The sequence below is a fragment of the Podarcis cretensis genome (genome assembly GCF_951804945.1).
Source record: "Podarcis cretensis genome assembly, chromosome: 2".
Classification (NCBI taxonomy): domain Eukaryota; kingdom Metazoa; phylum Chordata; class Lepidosauria; order Squamata; family Lacertidae; genus Podarcis; species Podarcis cretensis.
Window position 1 is genome coordinate 9,455,514 of NC_137171.1, and position 14,983 is coordinate 9,470,496.

Below are 14,983 nucleotides of genomic sequence, written 5' to 3' on the forward strand. Positions count from 1 at the left end.
TTTGTGCTGTACTTTTGTACTGTTTTATTGTTGTTAGCCGCCCTGAGCCCGGCTTCGGCTGGGGAGGGCGGGATATAAATAAAATTTATTATTATTATTATTATTATTATTATTATTATTATGGGTTAGCGGAGTCTGTAACCTGAAGCGTATGCAACCTGAGGTACCACTCTAATGTGTTGGATCTGCCCCCAAGAGAGCTTCCTATTTCCAGGACAGACAGAGGGGAAACTAAGGCTTGTTGCCTCTGTAAAATCTGTAGCATATAAAGTGCACTGGAAGAACCGTATAAGCAAGAGAAATAATTTGGGGATGGGGGTGGATTAATGCCCAAAAGTACTTTTGCACCTGAACCAAAACCTCTTCCTTTTAACAAGGGCTCACAACTGGAGATTGATAGCAGGATAATGGCACACCCAATAGAATCAGCTGCCTAAAGTGACTACTCAATATTACTTTTATATTTTTGTATTTACAGTGGTGCCTCAGGTTACATACGCTTCAGGTTACAGACTCCGCTAACCCAGAAATAGTGCTTCAGGTTAAGAACTTTGCTTCAGGATAAGAACAGAAATTGTGCTCCAGTGGCACGGCGGCAGCAGGAGGCCCCATTAGCTAAAGTGGTGCTTCAGGTTAAGAACAGTTTCAGGTTAAGAACGGACCTCCAGAACGAATTAAGTACTTAATCCGAGGTACCACTGTATTAGATTTTTATACCGCACTTCATCATACGATCTCGGGGTCACATTGAAAGTATGAAGGGCCACCTGGAAGGTTCTATATCATTTCACCTTCTAGGGAGAACCACAAACACATAAACACCTTTCATATGCACCACAAATGCACAATACAACCATGCACCAGCATTCAAGCATTTATTTCATTCTGAGTTAGAGATAGCCCAGCACAATTTTCAGCATGAGGTGGCAAATGTATGTGTGTGACGAACCCTCCAAAATAAATACCACCTGCACAAAGTTAGGTTGATAATTCTGGGCTGAAAGTAGGAACAGTCCAACAGGTTTGTCAGGTATGACTGCTCTTGCAACCCTCATCTGTACACATGATGATGTTAATTGGGCAGGGGTAGGCGCTGTGGGTTAAAGCCTCAGCGCCTAGGGCTTGCCGATCGAAAGGTCGGCGGTTCGAATCCCTGCGGCGGGGTGCGCTCCCGCTGCTCGGTCCCAGCGCCTGCCAACCTAGCAGTTCGAAAGCACCTCCGGGTGCAAGTAGATAAATAGGGACCGCTTACCAGCGGGAAGGTAAACGGCGTTTCCGTGTGCGGCTCTGGCTCTGGCTCTGGCTCTGGCCAGAGCAGCGATGTCACGCTGGCCACGTGACCCGGAAGTGTCTCCGGACAGCGCTGGCCCCTGGCCTCTTAAGTGAGATGGGCGCACAACCCCAGAGTCTGTCAAGAGTGGCCCGTACGGGCAGGGGTACCTTTACCTTTACCTTTACTGCAAAGAGGGGATACGGGTGGCGCTGTGGGTTAAACCACAGAGCCTAGGACTTGCCGGTCAGAAGGTTGGCAGTTCGAATCCCTGCGACAGGGTGAGCTCCCGTTGCTTGGCCCCTGCTCCTGCCAACCTAGCAGTTCGAAAGCACGTCAAAGTGCAAGTAGATAAATAGGTACCGCTCCGGCGGGAAGGTAAATGGCATTTCCGTGTGCTGCTCTGGTTCGCCAGAAGCGGCTTAGTCATGCTGGCCACATGACCTGGAAGCTGTATGCCGGCTCCCTCAGCCAATAAAGCGAGATGAGCGCTGCAACCCCAGAGTCAGCCACGACTGGACCTAATGGTCAGGGGTCCTTTTAAGGTAAGAATCATCTCCAGGCAACCAGACAGATCTTTAACATGAAAGGGTTTGGATAATGGTTTTTGTTTTTCCCCTGCTGTTTTGTTACCACAAATCTACCACAAACAAGTAACTCGTATAATTGGGCCCACCTGTTGGAGATTTAAAACATCTAAAAGCTCAGGTTTGTTTACCCAGACCTATTTGGATATTTGAGTGTGTTATCCTGCCCAGTTGTTGACTTACCTTTGAAATCCATTGTTTGAAACAGCATTTCTTGGGTTCTGATTTATATCTGCATTCTGTTGTACCCAGGTTTTATAATTTTTGTAAACTGGCCAGGGATTTTTGCAAAAAGGTTTGGCGGTTATCCTCATTTTCTGAACTAGTAACGTGAGATTTGTGGGCCAGTAACTTCTGTGGTCTTATTTGCAAGACTGCCCTGTTCACAAACCCAGCAGTGGGCTGAATAGAGAGGTGGGAGTGGGAGAATGAGAAAATTATAGAACCATCGTTGGAAGAAACCATGAGGATCATCTAACCCAACCTCCTGCTATTCAGGAATCTTTTGACCAACGTGGGGCTAATATTATTCCAAGATGCAACCTGCCTAGAAACACATTTTGCAAACCGTTGTAACCCAAACAAGAGGTTCAAAGCCTTCTGAAGGGCCCTGAATGGGGTGGGGCGTGTTCATGGATTCCCTTACCTTTCTGCTGTAACTCTAGGCAACATTATGCTACTGAAATGGTTATCCTTTGGCAACATGTACATGGTACGTTTCCACCACATTCTGATGTGGCAAAAAGTGATAAATCGCCCAGAGATCTACCAGAAGAGGCACATCATCCCTTCTGACCGCCTGGGTACAAAAGCAGGAGGGGAAATCAAGGCTTACACATCCGTTCACACGGTAATCACGAATTAGCAAGAGAAATTCTTCAGTAACAAGTAGAACTGTCATACGTTTTTGAAAAAACCAGAGTCATTCCTGTTGGGAATGGTGGGAGAAGACATTGACAAGAATGACCAGAAACTGTTCATATACACAACAACGGCGGTGAGGTTATTGCTGGCTCAGGTATGGAAACAGCAAAAATTGCCTACAATAGAAGAATGGCAGTACAAGGTTATGGGGTATGCAGAAATAGCCAAATTAACAGCAAAAATTTGACATCAGGGGGATGAAACATATCAAAAAGAATGGGGAAAATTTATGTTGTATATAGAGATGATGATGTGAAATAGGGAAACCAGTAGAATTAATATCTCATAATGGGAAAATACAAGAAATTTACTGGATAATAATATCAAAATGAATTAAAAATGTATATTAGGATTATTATTGAACAATATTTGTAAATGAATATAGACAGACAGCAAGAATTTGTATATATAGAAAATTTATTTGTTTACGGACATTTAATGGAAAAAATGAAGAAGAACAATCTTGTGGAAAACGGAGAAAGACAATGCGAAAAGTCAAAGAGGACACAAAAAAGCCAGAAGAAGGAAGGAGGGAAGTCAGCTCGGGAGAGCAAGAACAAATGTGAAATATAATGTATGTGTATGTACAGTATGTAACTAAAAATTCAATAAAGATCTGAAAAAACCCAAAACAAGTAGAACTGTCAGCCCGTGAAAAAGATCAATTAAATCTCCACATAACTGCATTATTCTGATGAAAGCAAGCATGATTGGTTTTCTTTAGGTGACACATCTGCATGGCAGAGCAGCACCATTTTAGAAATAGCATTTCCTCCTGTGGGAGAGAGGATGCTGTACAAATGCCACAGGTGCCTTTTCTGAAATGTTCCCCACGCCTGTGGTTTTTATCATTTATTTACTTTAGTAAGCTGCAATAATCTGCACCCGTAAATCGGAGCTAGCTTTGAAAACAAGATTTTATCAGTTAATGAACAACATGTTGCAACGACACTTGCATTGTGTAAGGGAATGAGTCACTCACAGAGAAGAGGTTTTAAACCATGGGTGGGGAATCTGTGGTCCTCCAGATGTTGTTGTACAACAAAACACATCATTCTAGCCACTGGCTATGCTGGCTTGGGGCTGAAGGGAGTTGGGAGTCTGGTTATCCAGCCCTGATTTAAACAAAGCACTAAATCAGGCTTCCTCAACCTCGGTCCTCCAGATGTTTTGAGACTACAATTCCCATCATCCCTGACAACTGGGTGCAGCTAGTTAGGATTCATGGGAGTTGTAGGCTAAAAACACCTGGAGGGCCGGGGTTGAGGAAGCCTGCACTAAATGGAACCTTTGTGTCAAGACGCAGACTGCCTCCGAGTATCAGGTGCATCTGAGAAAACAGTTTTCTGCCCAGCCATTGCTGGGAACAGAATTCTGGACCACATGAACCTTTGGTCTACGATTCTAAACCAGGAGTGTGGAAAAAGAATGCTACCAGCTGCAAGTGAGGAGATTTCACCCCTCCCATATCCAAGAATCTCCTGACGAGTCTGCTGATTCTCCAGAGAGGCGGAGCAGTGTTCTGCTTTCTACTTATTCAGCTCCAGCACAAGGTCAGTCAGTCAGTCAGTGTGTCGGAGAGAGAGAGAGACTGAGTGTTAGAGATCGTGTGTAGAGATAAGGTTGCTGCTAAGAGCAGCTGCAGACACTCAGTGCAGCATTCATTTATGCTTAGACCTATTTAGCTCTGTATATAGTTTTGTATTATAGCTGTAGTTATAGAATAACAGAAGATATTCTACAGAGCTGCTCTCCGAGTCGTGTATACACTGCTAGACTCTGCTATACTCTGCTGTGCGACGACTGTATTGTGGAAGTGAATCCGGTGCTCACAACTCTAAGCTGTGAGTCCACAGCACTTTGACCAGGTGGTCTCTGGAAGTGCTACCCAGCTCGCCTAGCCCAGTCGGGGTTGAAGTACATGAGTCCAGTTGATGACACTGGCTCAAGGGCGATGCTGACAGCAAGTCCTACCTGCGATCATCATCTGAGGCTGTTCTTTGTGTGCCTCCTCCATAAGAGTTCCAGAGGGTGGCAACACGAGAACGGGCCCTTTCTGCAGGGTCTCCCCGTTTGTGGAATAATCTCCCCAAGGAGGCTCGCATTCCTCTTCAACCAGGCCTTGGGCTGATTAATATTGTATGCCATTTTAAATGTGTCTGTAGGAGTAGATGGGAGGTAATGTGTTTGTTTTAAGTTTGTTCTTATGTATTTTGCTTGTATCTCTTTCTCTCTTTTTTTGCTGTGAACCTGAGATTTTTGGATGAAGGGTGGTATGCACATTTAATAATAAACTAAACAATAAATTAATACCTGCACTTTACCTGCTGTAAAGTGTCTCCTACTGGTCATTAACGACTCTTACCACACCTCCACCTTTTTTAGTCTGAGCTTCCGTTACTATGAAAACATTTTCATGCCATCTTTCCAAGTGTCCAGAGTGGCTGACACCCAAAGACTCAGCAGATGCTCATATTCATTTGTTACTCTCCGTAAACAGCATGAAAAACTTGAAACGAAAGCAAAAAGGTAGTAATTAGAAATTATTTTTCATTACTGTGCAGTCAAACAATGCCCAACTGCAGAAAAAAGTAAAATACTCCAAGAAATACTTGCAAAAGATCCTGATACCACATAAGGAATTCAAAATATTCCAGCTGCTAAACCATTGATGGGGAACCTGTGGCTCTTCAGATGTGAGTTTTCCTTCTGCCAGCAGTCCCCTTTGCAATATCCCTTCAATAAACTCTCAATGCCTTCTCTGAGGCATGAGAAGACCCTGTGAGATATGAGAAGTAAAAACTGTCTGCCTCTGCTGGTCTTGGCCAAGGCCGAAAGCACCTTCATATCAGCCTGGATAAGCTCATTTGGTTAGGGAATGGGGCTGATTACGCCAAGGTTGCAAGTTTGATTCCCGTATAGGATAGCTACGTATTCCTGCATTGCAGAGGGTCCGACTAGATGCTCCTTGGGGTCCTTTCCAATTCTACAATTCTATGATTTCTATCTCCATCTCAAGACATTTGCTAAAAGCCAAACCTTTCATATACTTTCGCTTGATAACAAGTTGTGTTTCCTGTTACGGATCAAATTATGTGGAAAACCTTTCAGGTTCTCCTTTTTGCCTGTCCTCTAAAAATGTTGCAACTCTAAAATCAGTTATGTAGTAGGGAGAAGTTTGAGCAATACAGGGTCTTCATTCATGCGCATGAAGGGTTTGCCCTCTCCCTTCCCTCCCACATTAGCATAGCCAATGGTCAGGAATGATGGGAACTGTAGTTACAGCATCCGAAGATCCACCGATACTCAATCCTGGGCCTAAACTATGAAGGCCTCACCATACATATCCCCCCCCCCCCAAAATAAACACTGAGAAGAGAAGCTTTATGTATTTTATTCTTTTCCAAAAGCAGAGGGTTGACAACATGGAATTTGGCTGATATTGTGAACAAGTTCAATACTGATAATGGATGGTCAGTCTATCAACCTCACTGCTCACTTAAAAAATAATAATAATAGAGGGCTGTGTCCTTTTCACCCATTACTTTCCACAATCTAACCAGGATGAAGAGGTAGGAAGCACTCCCCACACCCTCACACACAAATTTTGGTAGCATAAGTCAAGATGCGTCAGGAATCAAAAACTCCACGGTGCAGAAAAGAAAGCTATGCTTGCCACAGATCAAGTCCGATAGGGATCAATCCTTATTGAAAAAGGCATAGAAAAGATTCTCCCATGTGGGGAAAAAAGGACACACAAGACTCAGAAGAGACTCTTGTGTTCTCTCTGCAAAGTCCTTGCCTATATACAGTACCAGCACTGTGATGTGCAACAGACGACTGGCCAACTCCAGAGCATCTTCCCCCAAAGAAAAAGCATCACATATCAGAGCTCAGGAGAAGAGACCTCGCTTTGACCAGGCGGACTGGGCAACCTGAGCTCTGCATTGTTACGAACCACTGTGAAGAGGCTCACAACGGCCAGGAGGGCCATCACCATCATGACAGAGCAGATGGTGAACATGTTCCTGGTGCCTGTCTTGTAGTCGCTGTCGTGGAGGATCAGCAGGCCGAGGCAGGCCAGCAGGTTGAGCGGGACGCGGAACCAGTGCATGACACCTGCCTGGTCCTTCTCAGGGATCACCTTCTGCCGCAGAAAACCCATAGAAGGGAAGTAGAGCCCGCAAGACAGCTCAATGAGCAGGAAGGCCAAGAAGGACTCGGAAGGGTTCTCCTGCCCAGGGTTGGTAGAGAAAGTCAGCATGAAGAGGGAGAAGAAAACCATCAGGACCGAGAGGGAAAGGATGTGCATGGGCTGCAGGTGGTATTTCTTGGAGGTTGCGACGCGGTAGAGCGATGAGCCTGCCATGCTGGCCGCCATGAAACTAGAGAAGACTATGCCCAGGGGTGGGTTGTGGGGATCCAGGACGGGAGTCCAAAGGAAGATGAAGATGTAGATGACACTCTCAAACAAAGCCTGGATGGTACCCAAAAGCAAGACCCTGCGGTCTGAGAGGAGGCACTTCAAGGCATCAGTGCAAGTCCTGGAGAGAGCCCTCTTCTTGCCATAATTTTCGTCCCAGTTCTTCATCACCAGGACACCCACCAGCATGAGAAAGGGGATGGAGACCATGAAAGGGGCCACCGGGCCCAGCCCCAGCCATTCGGCAAAGACGTTGGCTACCACGCCGGCTCCAATAGCGATGATGCCATTCCAAAAAGCCGCCTTGGAGAAGGTAGCGGGGATCCACTCAGCCGGGAAGTCGTGGCGTTCCACGTGCTCGTGGACATACCACGCCTCGAAGGCAGAGAAGAGCAGGGCAGTGGACAGCCCCCCTAATATCCTTCCCACAATGAGCACAAAATAATCCCAGGAGAGCTTTGTGAGGCAGCAGATGGAGTAAGTCAAGGAGAAAAGGATGCAGGATTTCTTACGGCCCAGGCGGTCAACCAAGGAGCTGGAGACCAGCCCAAATAGCACGCTGGAGGCAAAGCCGCAGACGTAGATGATGGTGATCTGAGCCTCCAAGAAGTGGTAGTGCTGGTACAGTTTATAGAGATATGGTCCTTGCAGCCAATCAGCGGCAAGGGCCAAGAAGTAGACCTGGTAGTAGTCTAGCTGGAACCGCAGGAAGGCTGGGTTGGAGCAAGACCTGCCAGTGATCTTGGAACGGCAGGCGGAGAACTCCAAGCCAATGCATATCAGCAGGAGGAAAGCAAAAGCAACATAGGCCGTGACCAGCATGGTGTTCTAAATCATCATGTGCAGCGCATCTCCCAATATCTGCTCCCGACACACCTGAAAGAGAAGAAGGCAAGAGATACGGATGTGACAATTTCCACTAGGCAGCTTTGCAGCAAGACTTGGAGGTGGGCAGAGCAGAGTTTATCTGTGGTGCATTTACACTTCTGAAAAAGCTTGGCACAAACTGCATGTACACTTTTGTGCAGTCTTAACACTTTCACACACCCTGCACACTAAAGATGACACCCCACGCCTTGCACAGATAAATCCTCTAAGCTCACCATTATGTTGGAAAGGCTGTGGAGAACAAGGTTCCTATATTCATGTAGTGCCCTTTGGTCCATGCCTTTTGGGGAAAAGTTTTTAATCACTAAACAATCTATCCCTCCTAATTTGGCACTTGCCTTATTATGATTAGACTTGACCCCAAATTCTACCCTTAAATCTAAAGAATTAATTTCCTTCCTGTTCACAGCAGCTGGACTAGTTATTGCCCCACAATGGAAGGAAACTTCTAATATACCAATAGAGGCTTGTGTTAATAACATCTGGAGCATTGCTCTGTCAAAACGGTTCACATACCATCAGTGACAAACCAAAGGCATCTCCGAAAAAGATACCTTTGACACAATCTGGTCTCCCTTTTTCTCTTTTATTGAAGAAGAACAGGATATTTTAATGGCACCATCATCACAGAAGCGTCTGTGGAGGGGATATATTGATTGAACATATATTGTATTCTAACTGTATTGTAACTTTTGAATACAGTGGTGCCCCGCAAGACGAACGCCTCGCAAGACGGAAAACCCGCTAGACGAAAGGATTTTCCATTTTGGAGGCGCTTCGCAAAACGAATTTCCCTATGGGCTTGCTTCGCAAGACGAAAATGTCTTGTGAGTTCCTGCGGGGTTTTTCCCCTCCCCCCCCTTTTCCTAAGCCGCTAAGCCGCTTATCAGCTGATCTGCTGATAAGCCGCTTAACAGCTGATCGCTAAAAGCCGCTAAACCGCTAATCCGCTAAGCTGTCAATGGGCTTGCTTCGCAAAACGAAAAAACCGCCATACGAAGAGCCTCACGGAACGGATTAATTTCGTCTTGCAAGGCACCACTGTAGATGTTTTTAAATGAATGAATGACGACACCCCAAAACTTTGAACACATTTTGAAACAATGAGTACATTAAGTAAACAATTTATTGCCTGGCCATCTGCAACAAATGGGAGTCACCTCCAGGTAACCAAGAAGAAAGTTTTGTGTAAACTAGAAGAGGATCAACTCCTTTCATGCAACTAATATTTATAATACACTGCTAAATGAGCCTTGCATTCATAAGCAATATAGCTCTAAGTACCAAAATGCTGGCTGTACACAACAAAAGACAAATCATCTTCAGGCTGTTTGTGAAGTGTCCTTGAGCAATGTTTCTCAACTGTTTTCTAACCCATGTTCCATCTTTGCAATTACAGAAATCCCACACCTCCCCTCCTATTTTAATTGCATTTTTAAATGGATGGAAATTGCATAAACTTGATTATTATTTTACTCATATTGTACATATTCTTTGGGAACACTCAGGTCCCACCCACCTGCCCAATATATTCATATGCTTCCCCGGTGGAAAAACGCTGTTCAGGAGGGACACTGTTCAGGAGAGTAGTGGACTAGGTGAAACTTTGTTCTCCTCCAGCAGGGCAATTCTTATGTTCACAAGATACATAGTGGTATTTCTGAGCATACAAGGTGGTGTGCGTGTAACAACAGGGCTAGCTTCCACGTGTACTTTAGCTTATCTTTCAATTTCATCTTGTAGTTTTTAAAGTTACAGACTAGAATTGCAAACGAGACAGAGTGTAAAAGCAGAAGCATATGGAGATTAGAGGCAAAAAGAGGTTAAGGAACCTAATGTTCCCTAACCTAACCAGGGACGTGGGTGGCGCTGTATTCTAAACCACTGAGCCTCTTGGGCTTGCCGATCAGAAGGTTGGCAGTTCGAATCCCCATGATGGGGTGAGCTCCTGTTGCTCTGTGCCAGCTCCTGTCAACCCAGCAGTTCGAAAGCACACCAGTGCAAGTAGATAAATAGGTACCGTTGTGGCGGGAAGGTAAATGGCGTTTCCGTATGCTCTGGTTTCCATCACGGTGTTCCATTGCACCAGAAGTGGTTTAGTCATGCTGGCCACATGACCTGGAAAGCTGTCTGTGGACAAACGCTGGCTCCCTTGGCCTGAAAGCAAGATGAGCGCCGCAACCCCATAGTTGCCTTTGACTGGATGTAACCATCCAGGGGTTCTTTACTTTTTACCTAACCTATAACCTCAAGATTGTCCTGGACTTCTAACTGGCATCACTTCGAGCTAGCATGGTCAGAGATGAAGTATCAAACAATATCTGGAGGGCCACAGACTCTCCACCCCCAGGATAGGGGAATGGGGAGCAATGCTGGGCATTCAAGCCCAAGTGAGAATGGAAGAGACAGCTTTGTTCTACTGATAAAGCCAAATTACTTTAAGATTTTCCCCCACCACCATGAGAGATACAATCCATGCCTCCCACCCCCACTCCTCAAAGCTAAGAAAGAGAATTTGAGTGAGCCTGCGGTTACTAGAGGCTGCTACAGCGAAGTATTCCTCATGTTGTTTCAAATGCTTCCCATATGAGCAGTGAAAAACAAGCTCAACCAGCTAAACTCGCCATCTCCTCCACTACACAGCTTGGGAGCAAACAAGAACAACTTTTTGCCTGAACTACAAAACTGTCTCCCAAGGACTCCTTTGCAGCCTATTATTAAAATGTCTGTAATTCCTCTACAGCCAGGAGGCAGAAGCCACTAAAAATATCTGAGAGTGTAATATTATTGCAGCAATCCTGAATTACAACTTTCCTACAACTCAGCTATGGAGCTTTTAGCTCTCATGTTAACCTGATAAAGATCAACATCCACACCTTACCTCTACACAAATATTAACAATGGAAACCAGAAAGAGCAATTTAAACTCAATACTTCAGAAAGCAATTGTAAACGCATATTGTTTCCTCACAAACCCCTAATGTTTTGCCTCCATAACCTTCCATTGTATAACTAATTATCACTGATCCCTAAAAATGTGAATCTCTCTATTTACTGGTCAAACACCTGCCCTATGCAGGTTTTCAATTTATGCGCAACTCCTCACCAGATTCATGGCATCAGATTCATCTCCAGTGCCTGCAGGAGATTATCTTTAGAACAGAACAGAACATTGCTTCACAATGGTATTAGGAGAATAGAGGAACTAAGAGTATTTTATTTTCCCAAGCTTTAAAGGAGCAGCACAGTTTAGATCTAAAGAAAGCATGAACGGGCTTATTTGGCTTTTGCAATGAGATTTAGGAAAGCGTGGAAGTGTGGCAACCTAAAACCAGTGCTTTTTTAGGGAGAACTCACCAGAACTCAGTTCTGGCACCTCTCAGGTGGGTTCCAGCACCTCTCAGGTAAGTTCTGGCAGCTCTCAGGCGGGTGCCATTGCCATTCTAAGAGAAAGAGAGAGGTGTTCATGGTGAGTTCCGGCACCTCATTTTCTGGAAAAATAGCACTGCCTAAAACCATGTAATAATACATTAAGTTATTTGTTTTTTAACTGTGATTTATTAACTCAAAAGTATTAGTTACAGAAAATACACTGTACTAACAACGCAATCCCATGCACTCAGAGTGGCTGGAGCAACCCAGTCAGATGGGCAGGGTACAAATAATAAAATTATGATTATTATTACTGGGAAGTATGTCCCATTTAACTCAATGGGGCTTACTTATAGGAGGCAAGTGTGCAGCCTAAGTAAATTAAGGCAGGCAATGCCAACACCGTGTCCTCAAAACAATTCATGTGTACAGATTTAGGTTAAGCTATTAGCTCCCAAGCCGCAGCAGCTCAGCAACAGAAGACACTTTGGCTAAGCCTGAGAGGGGGGCAGGCTTTGATAAACCTCCTCCCCATATAGCCCAAATCCCTACACACACATAGCAGCATGGCACTTCTGAGGTGAAACAGAGAAAAGTTCTCTCCACACCACCACCCAGGGGAGATGGCTGCATGCAGATCCAGGGTTGCCACCTGTCCTGTATAATTCAGGATTACAGTGGTGCCTCGCAAGACAAAAAGAATCCGTTCCGCGAGTCTCTTAGTCTAGCAGTTTTTTCGTCTTGCGAAGCAAGGCCATTAGCTTTTAGCGGCTTAGAAAAAGGGGGGGGGGTAGGGAAAAAAAGTCGGAAAAACTCGCAAGACATTTTCGTCTTGCAAAGCAAGCCCATAGGGAAATTCGTCTTGCGAAGCACCTCCAAAACAGAAAACCCTTTCGTCTAGTGGGTTTTTCGTCTTGCGAGGCATTCGTCTTGCGGGGCACCACTGTATCACATATTTTAATGCAAAATGCTACGTCATGTATTGATAGTTCAGGTCTTTTTTCTCTTTCTATCCAGGTCAGCATGGATGGCTCAGTTGGTCAGAGTGAGGTGCTGATAACACCAAGGTTGTAGGTTCCATCTCCGTATGGGACAGCTGCATATTCCTGCACTGCAGCGGGCTGGGACTCGATGATCCCCCGGGTCCCTTCTGACTACAGTGGCCCCTCGGGTTAAGAACTTAATTCGTTCTGGAGGTCTGTTCTTAACCTAAAACTGTTCTTAACCTGAAGCACCACTTTAGCTAATGGGGCCTCCCGCTGCTGCTGCACTGCCGGAGCCCGATTTCTGTTCTTATCCTGAAGCAAAGTTCTTAAACTGAGGTAATATTTCTGGGTTAGCGGAGTCTGTAACCCGAAGAACCACTGTACATACACGATGATAATGATAATAATAATTTGTTATTTATACCCCGCCCATCTGGCTGTGTTCCCACATGATTCTATGATTCTCTCTGTCCCTCTCTCTGCCAAGTTAGGAAACCTTTGCAAAGGCAGGTGTGTGAACCATCATGCAGCAGAGTCAAGCACAGCCAGATTTCCAAATTCATATTGTGTGTAAGAACCTTTTAATGAGGGTGAAAGAGGAGAGCCCAAAATACGGCCTGAAGCTCAACATCGAAAAAACAAAGATCATGGCCACTGGTCCCATCACCTCCTGGCAAATAGAAGGGGAAGAAATGGAGGGGCAGTGAGAGATTTTACTTTCTTGGGCTCCATGATCACTGCAGATGGTGACAGCAGTCACGAAATTAAAAGACGCCTGCTTCTTGGGAGAAAAGCAATGACAAACCTAGACAGCATGTTAAGAAGCAGAGACATCACCTTGCCAACAAAGGTCCGTATAGTTAAAGCTATGGTTTTCCCAGTAGTGATGTATGGAAGTGAGAGCTGGACCATAAAGAAGGCTGGTTGCCATAGAATTGATGCTTTTGAATTCTGGTGCTGGAGGAGACTCTTGAGAGTCCCATGGACTGCAAGAAGATCAAACCTATCCATTCTGAAGGAAATCAGCCCTGAGTGCTCACTGGAAGGACAGATCCTGAAGCTGAAGCTCCAATACTTTGGCCACCTCATGAGAAGAGAAAAGACCCTGATGTTGGGAAAGATGGAGGGCACAAGGAGAAGGGGACGACAGAGGACGAGATGGTTGGACAGTGTTCTCGAAGCTACCAGCATGAGTTTGACCAAACTGCGGGAGGCAGTGGAAGACAGGAGTGCCTGGCGTGCACACTTGTGTGTGATAAGATTGTACAGTGGTACCTCGGGTTCCAGATGCTTCAGATTCCAGACGCTTCAGGTTCCAGACTCCACTAAGTCAGAAATAGTACCTCAGGTTAAGAACTTTGCTTCAGGATGAGAACAGAAATCGTGCTCCGGCGGCAGCAGGAGGCCCCATTAGCTAAAGTGGTGCTTCAGGTTAAGAACAGTTTCAGGTTAAGAACGGACCTCCAGAACGAATTAAGTACTTAACCCGAGGTACCCGTGGTATCTGAAGAAGTGTGCATGCACACGAAAGCTCATACCAAGAACTAACTTAGTTGGTCTTTAAGGTGCTACTGGAAGGAATTTTTTTTATTTTGTTTTGACTATGGCAGACCAACACGGCTACCTATCTGTAACCCGAGGTACCACTGTAATGGATTGGGGGGGAGGGGGGAAGGGGAAATAAATCGCACCCCAGAACAAAGGTGGCAGCCCTAATGCGAGAGTGTCCTTCAGAGCGGGATGGGGAGGAAGCAAAACCCCCTTTCCCGACCCCCACTTCTCGCAGGGACCCCTCCCCACATTCCTGCCCCTCTCCCGCCCAGCCCTCTTCGCTTCCGGCCTGAGGGGGGGGGGAATTCCCTCCTCCCCCAGCCGCCGCCCCCCCCCCCCGGACTCCCCTCCCCCCCCCCGGCCCTTCCCTTTACCTACCTGCCTGGGTCTCTCTCCGGCTCCCCTCCCCTCAGTCCCGTTCTCTCCGCCTGGGGGAGCTCAGGCTGCATGCCCGACGCCTCGCTTCCGCTTCCGGAGCCGCTGCCTGTCACGTGACCTGAAGCCTCGCGCTCGGCCCGTCGCGAGGCCGCCCCCTGGAGGCGAGCGCCGCGAATGCAGGCTTGCTTGCGGCGCCGACTGTTTTAAGCGCCCGGTCCGTCCTGCTTTTTATTTAATACAAGTTTATTTAATAAGAATTTAGCAGCAGCAGCAGCAGCAGCAGCAACAACTTTAATTTAACAGCAGCAGCAATAACAGGAAGAATTTCTTTCTTTTTTTTTATAATATTTATTAAATTTTAGTTTAACAATAAAATACATAGATAGTAACACAATCTTTTCCAATATCCACATTTCATATTCATCTTTGGACTTCCTCACAACCCTTGTTCCTACCTTCTAAACTCATAAATTTTGCCAGCAAATGATTAACTTGGTTTAATTCATATAATATAATTTTCCAATATTAATATCTCAAATTTTGGGATTTAACGTACTCTTATTGAAACTTAATCATAAAATGTTGCTTATCCAAAATTTATCTT

General features: G+C 45.6%; 1 protein-coding gene across 2 annotated transcripts; it reads right to left on the reverse strand.

The window, feature by feature from the left end:
* Nucleotides 1-6,159: 6,159 nt before the first annotated feature.
* Nucleotides 6,160-14,485, reverse strand: MFSD5 (major facilitator superfamily domain containing 5). 2 transcript variants are annotated; one of them, XM_079966797.1, is made up of 3 exons: nucleotides 14,380-14,479; nucleotides 11,450-11,535; nucleotides 6,160-8,080 (listed from the first exon to the last, which is right to left on the reverse strand). In XM_079966797.1, the coding sequence occupies exon 3, from the start codon at nucleotides 8,024-8,026 to the stop codon at nucleotides 6,668-6,670; it is 1,359 nt and encodes a 452-aa protein (XP_079822923.1). In that variant the 5' UTR covers nucleotides 8,027-8,080; nucleotides 11,450-11,535; nucleotides 14,380-14,479; the 3' UTR covers nucleotides 6,160-6,667. The 2 variants fall into 2 exon arrangements, with proteins under 2 accessions (XP_079822923.1, XP_079822924.1); XM_079966798.1 differs by lacking the exon at nucleotides 11,450-11,535 and having other exon boundaries at nucleotides 14,380-14,485.
* Nucleotides 14,486-14,983: the final 498 nt, after the last annotated feature.

Coding starts and splice junctions, on each gene's coding strand:
- MFSD5 (XM_079966798.1), bottom strand. CDS start 8,026: ATGCTGGTCACGGCCTATGTTGCTTTTGCTTTCCTCCTGCTGATATGC.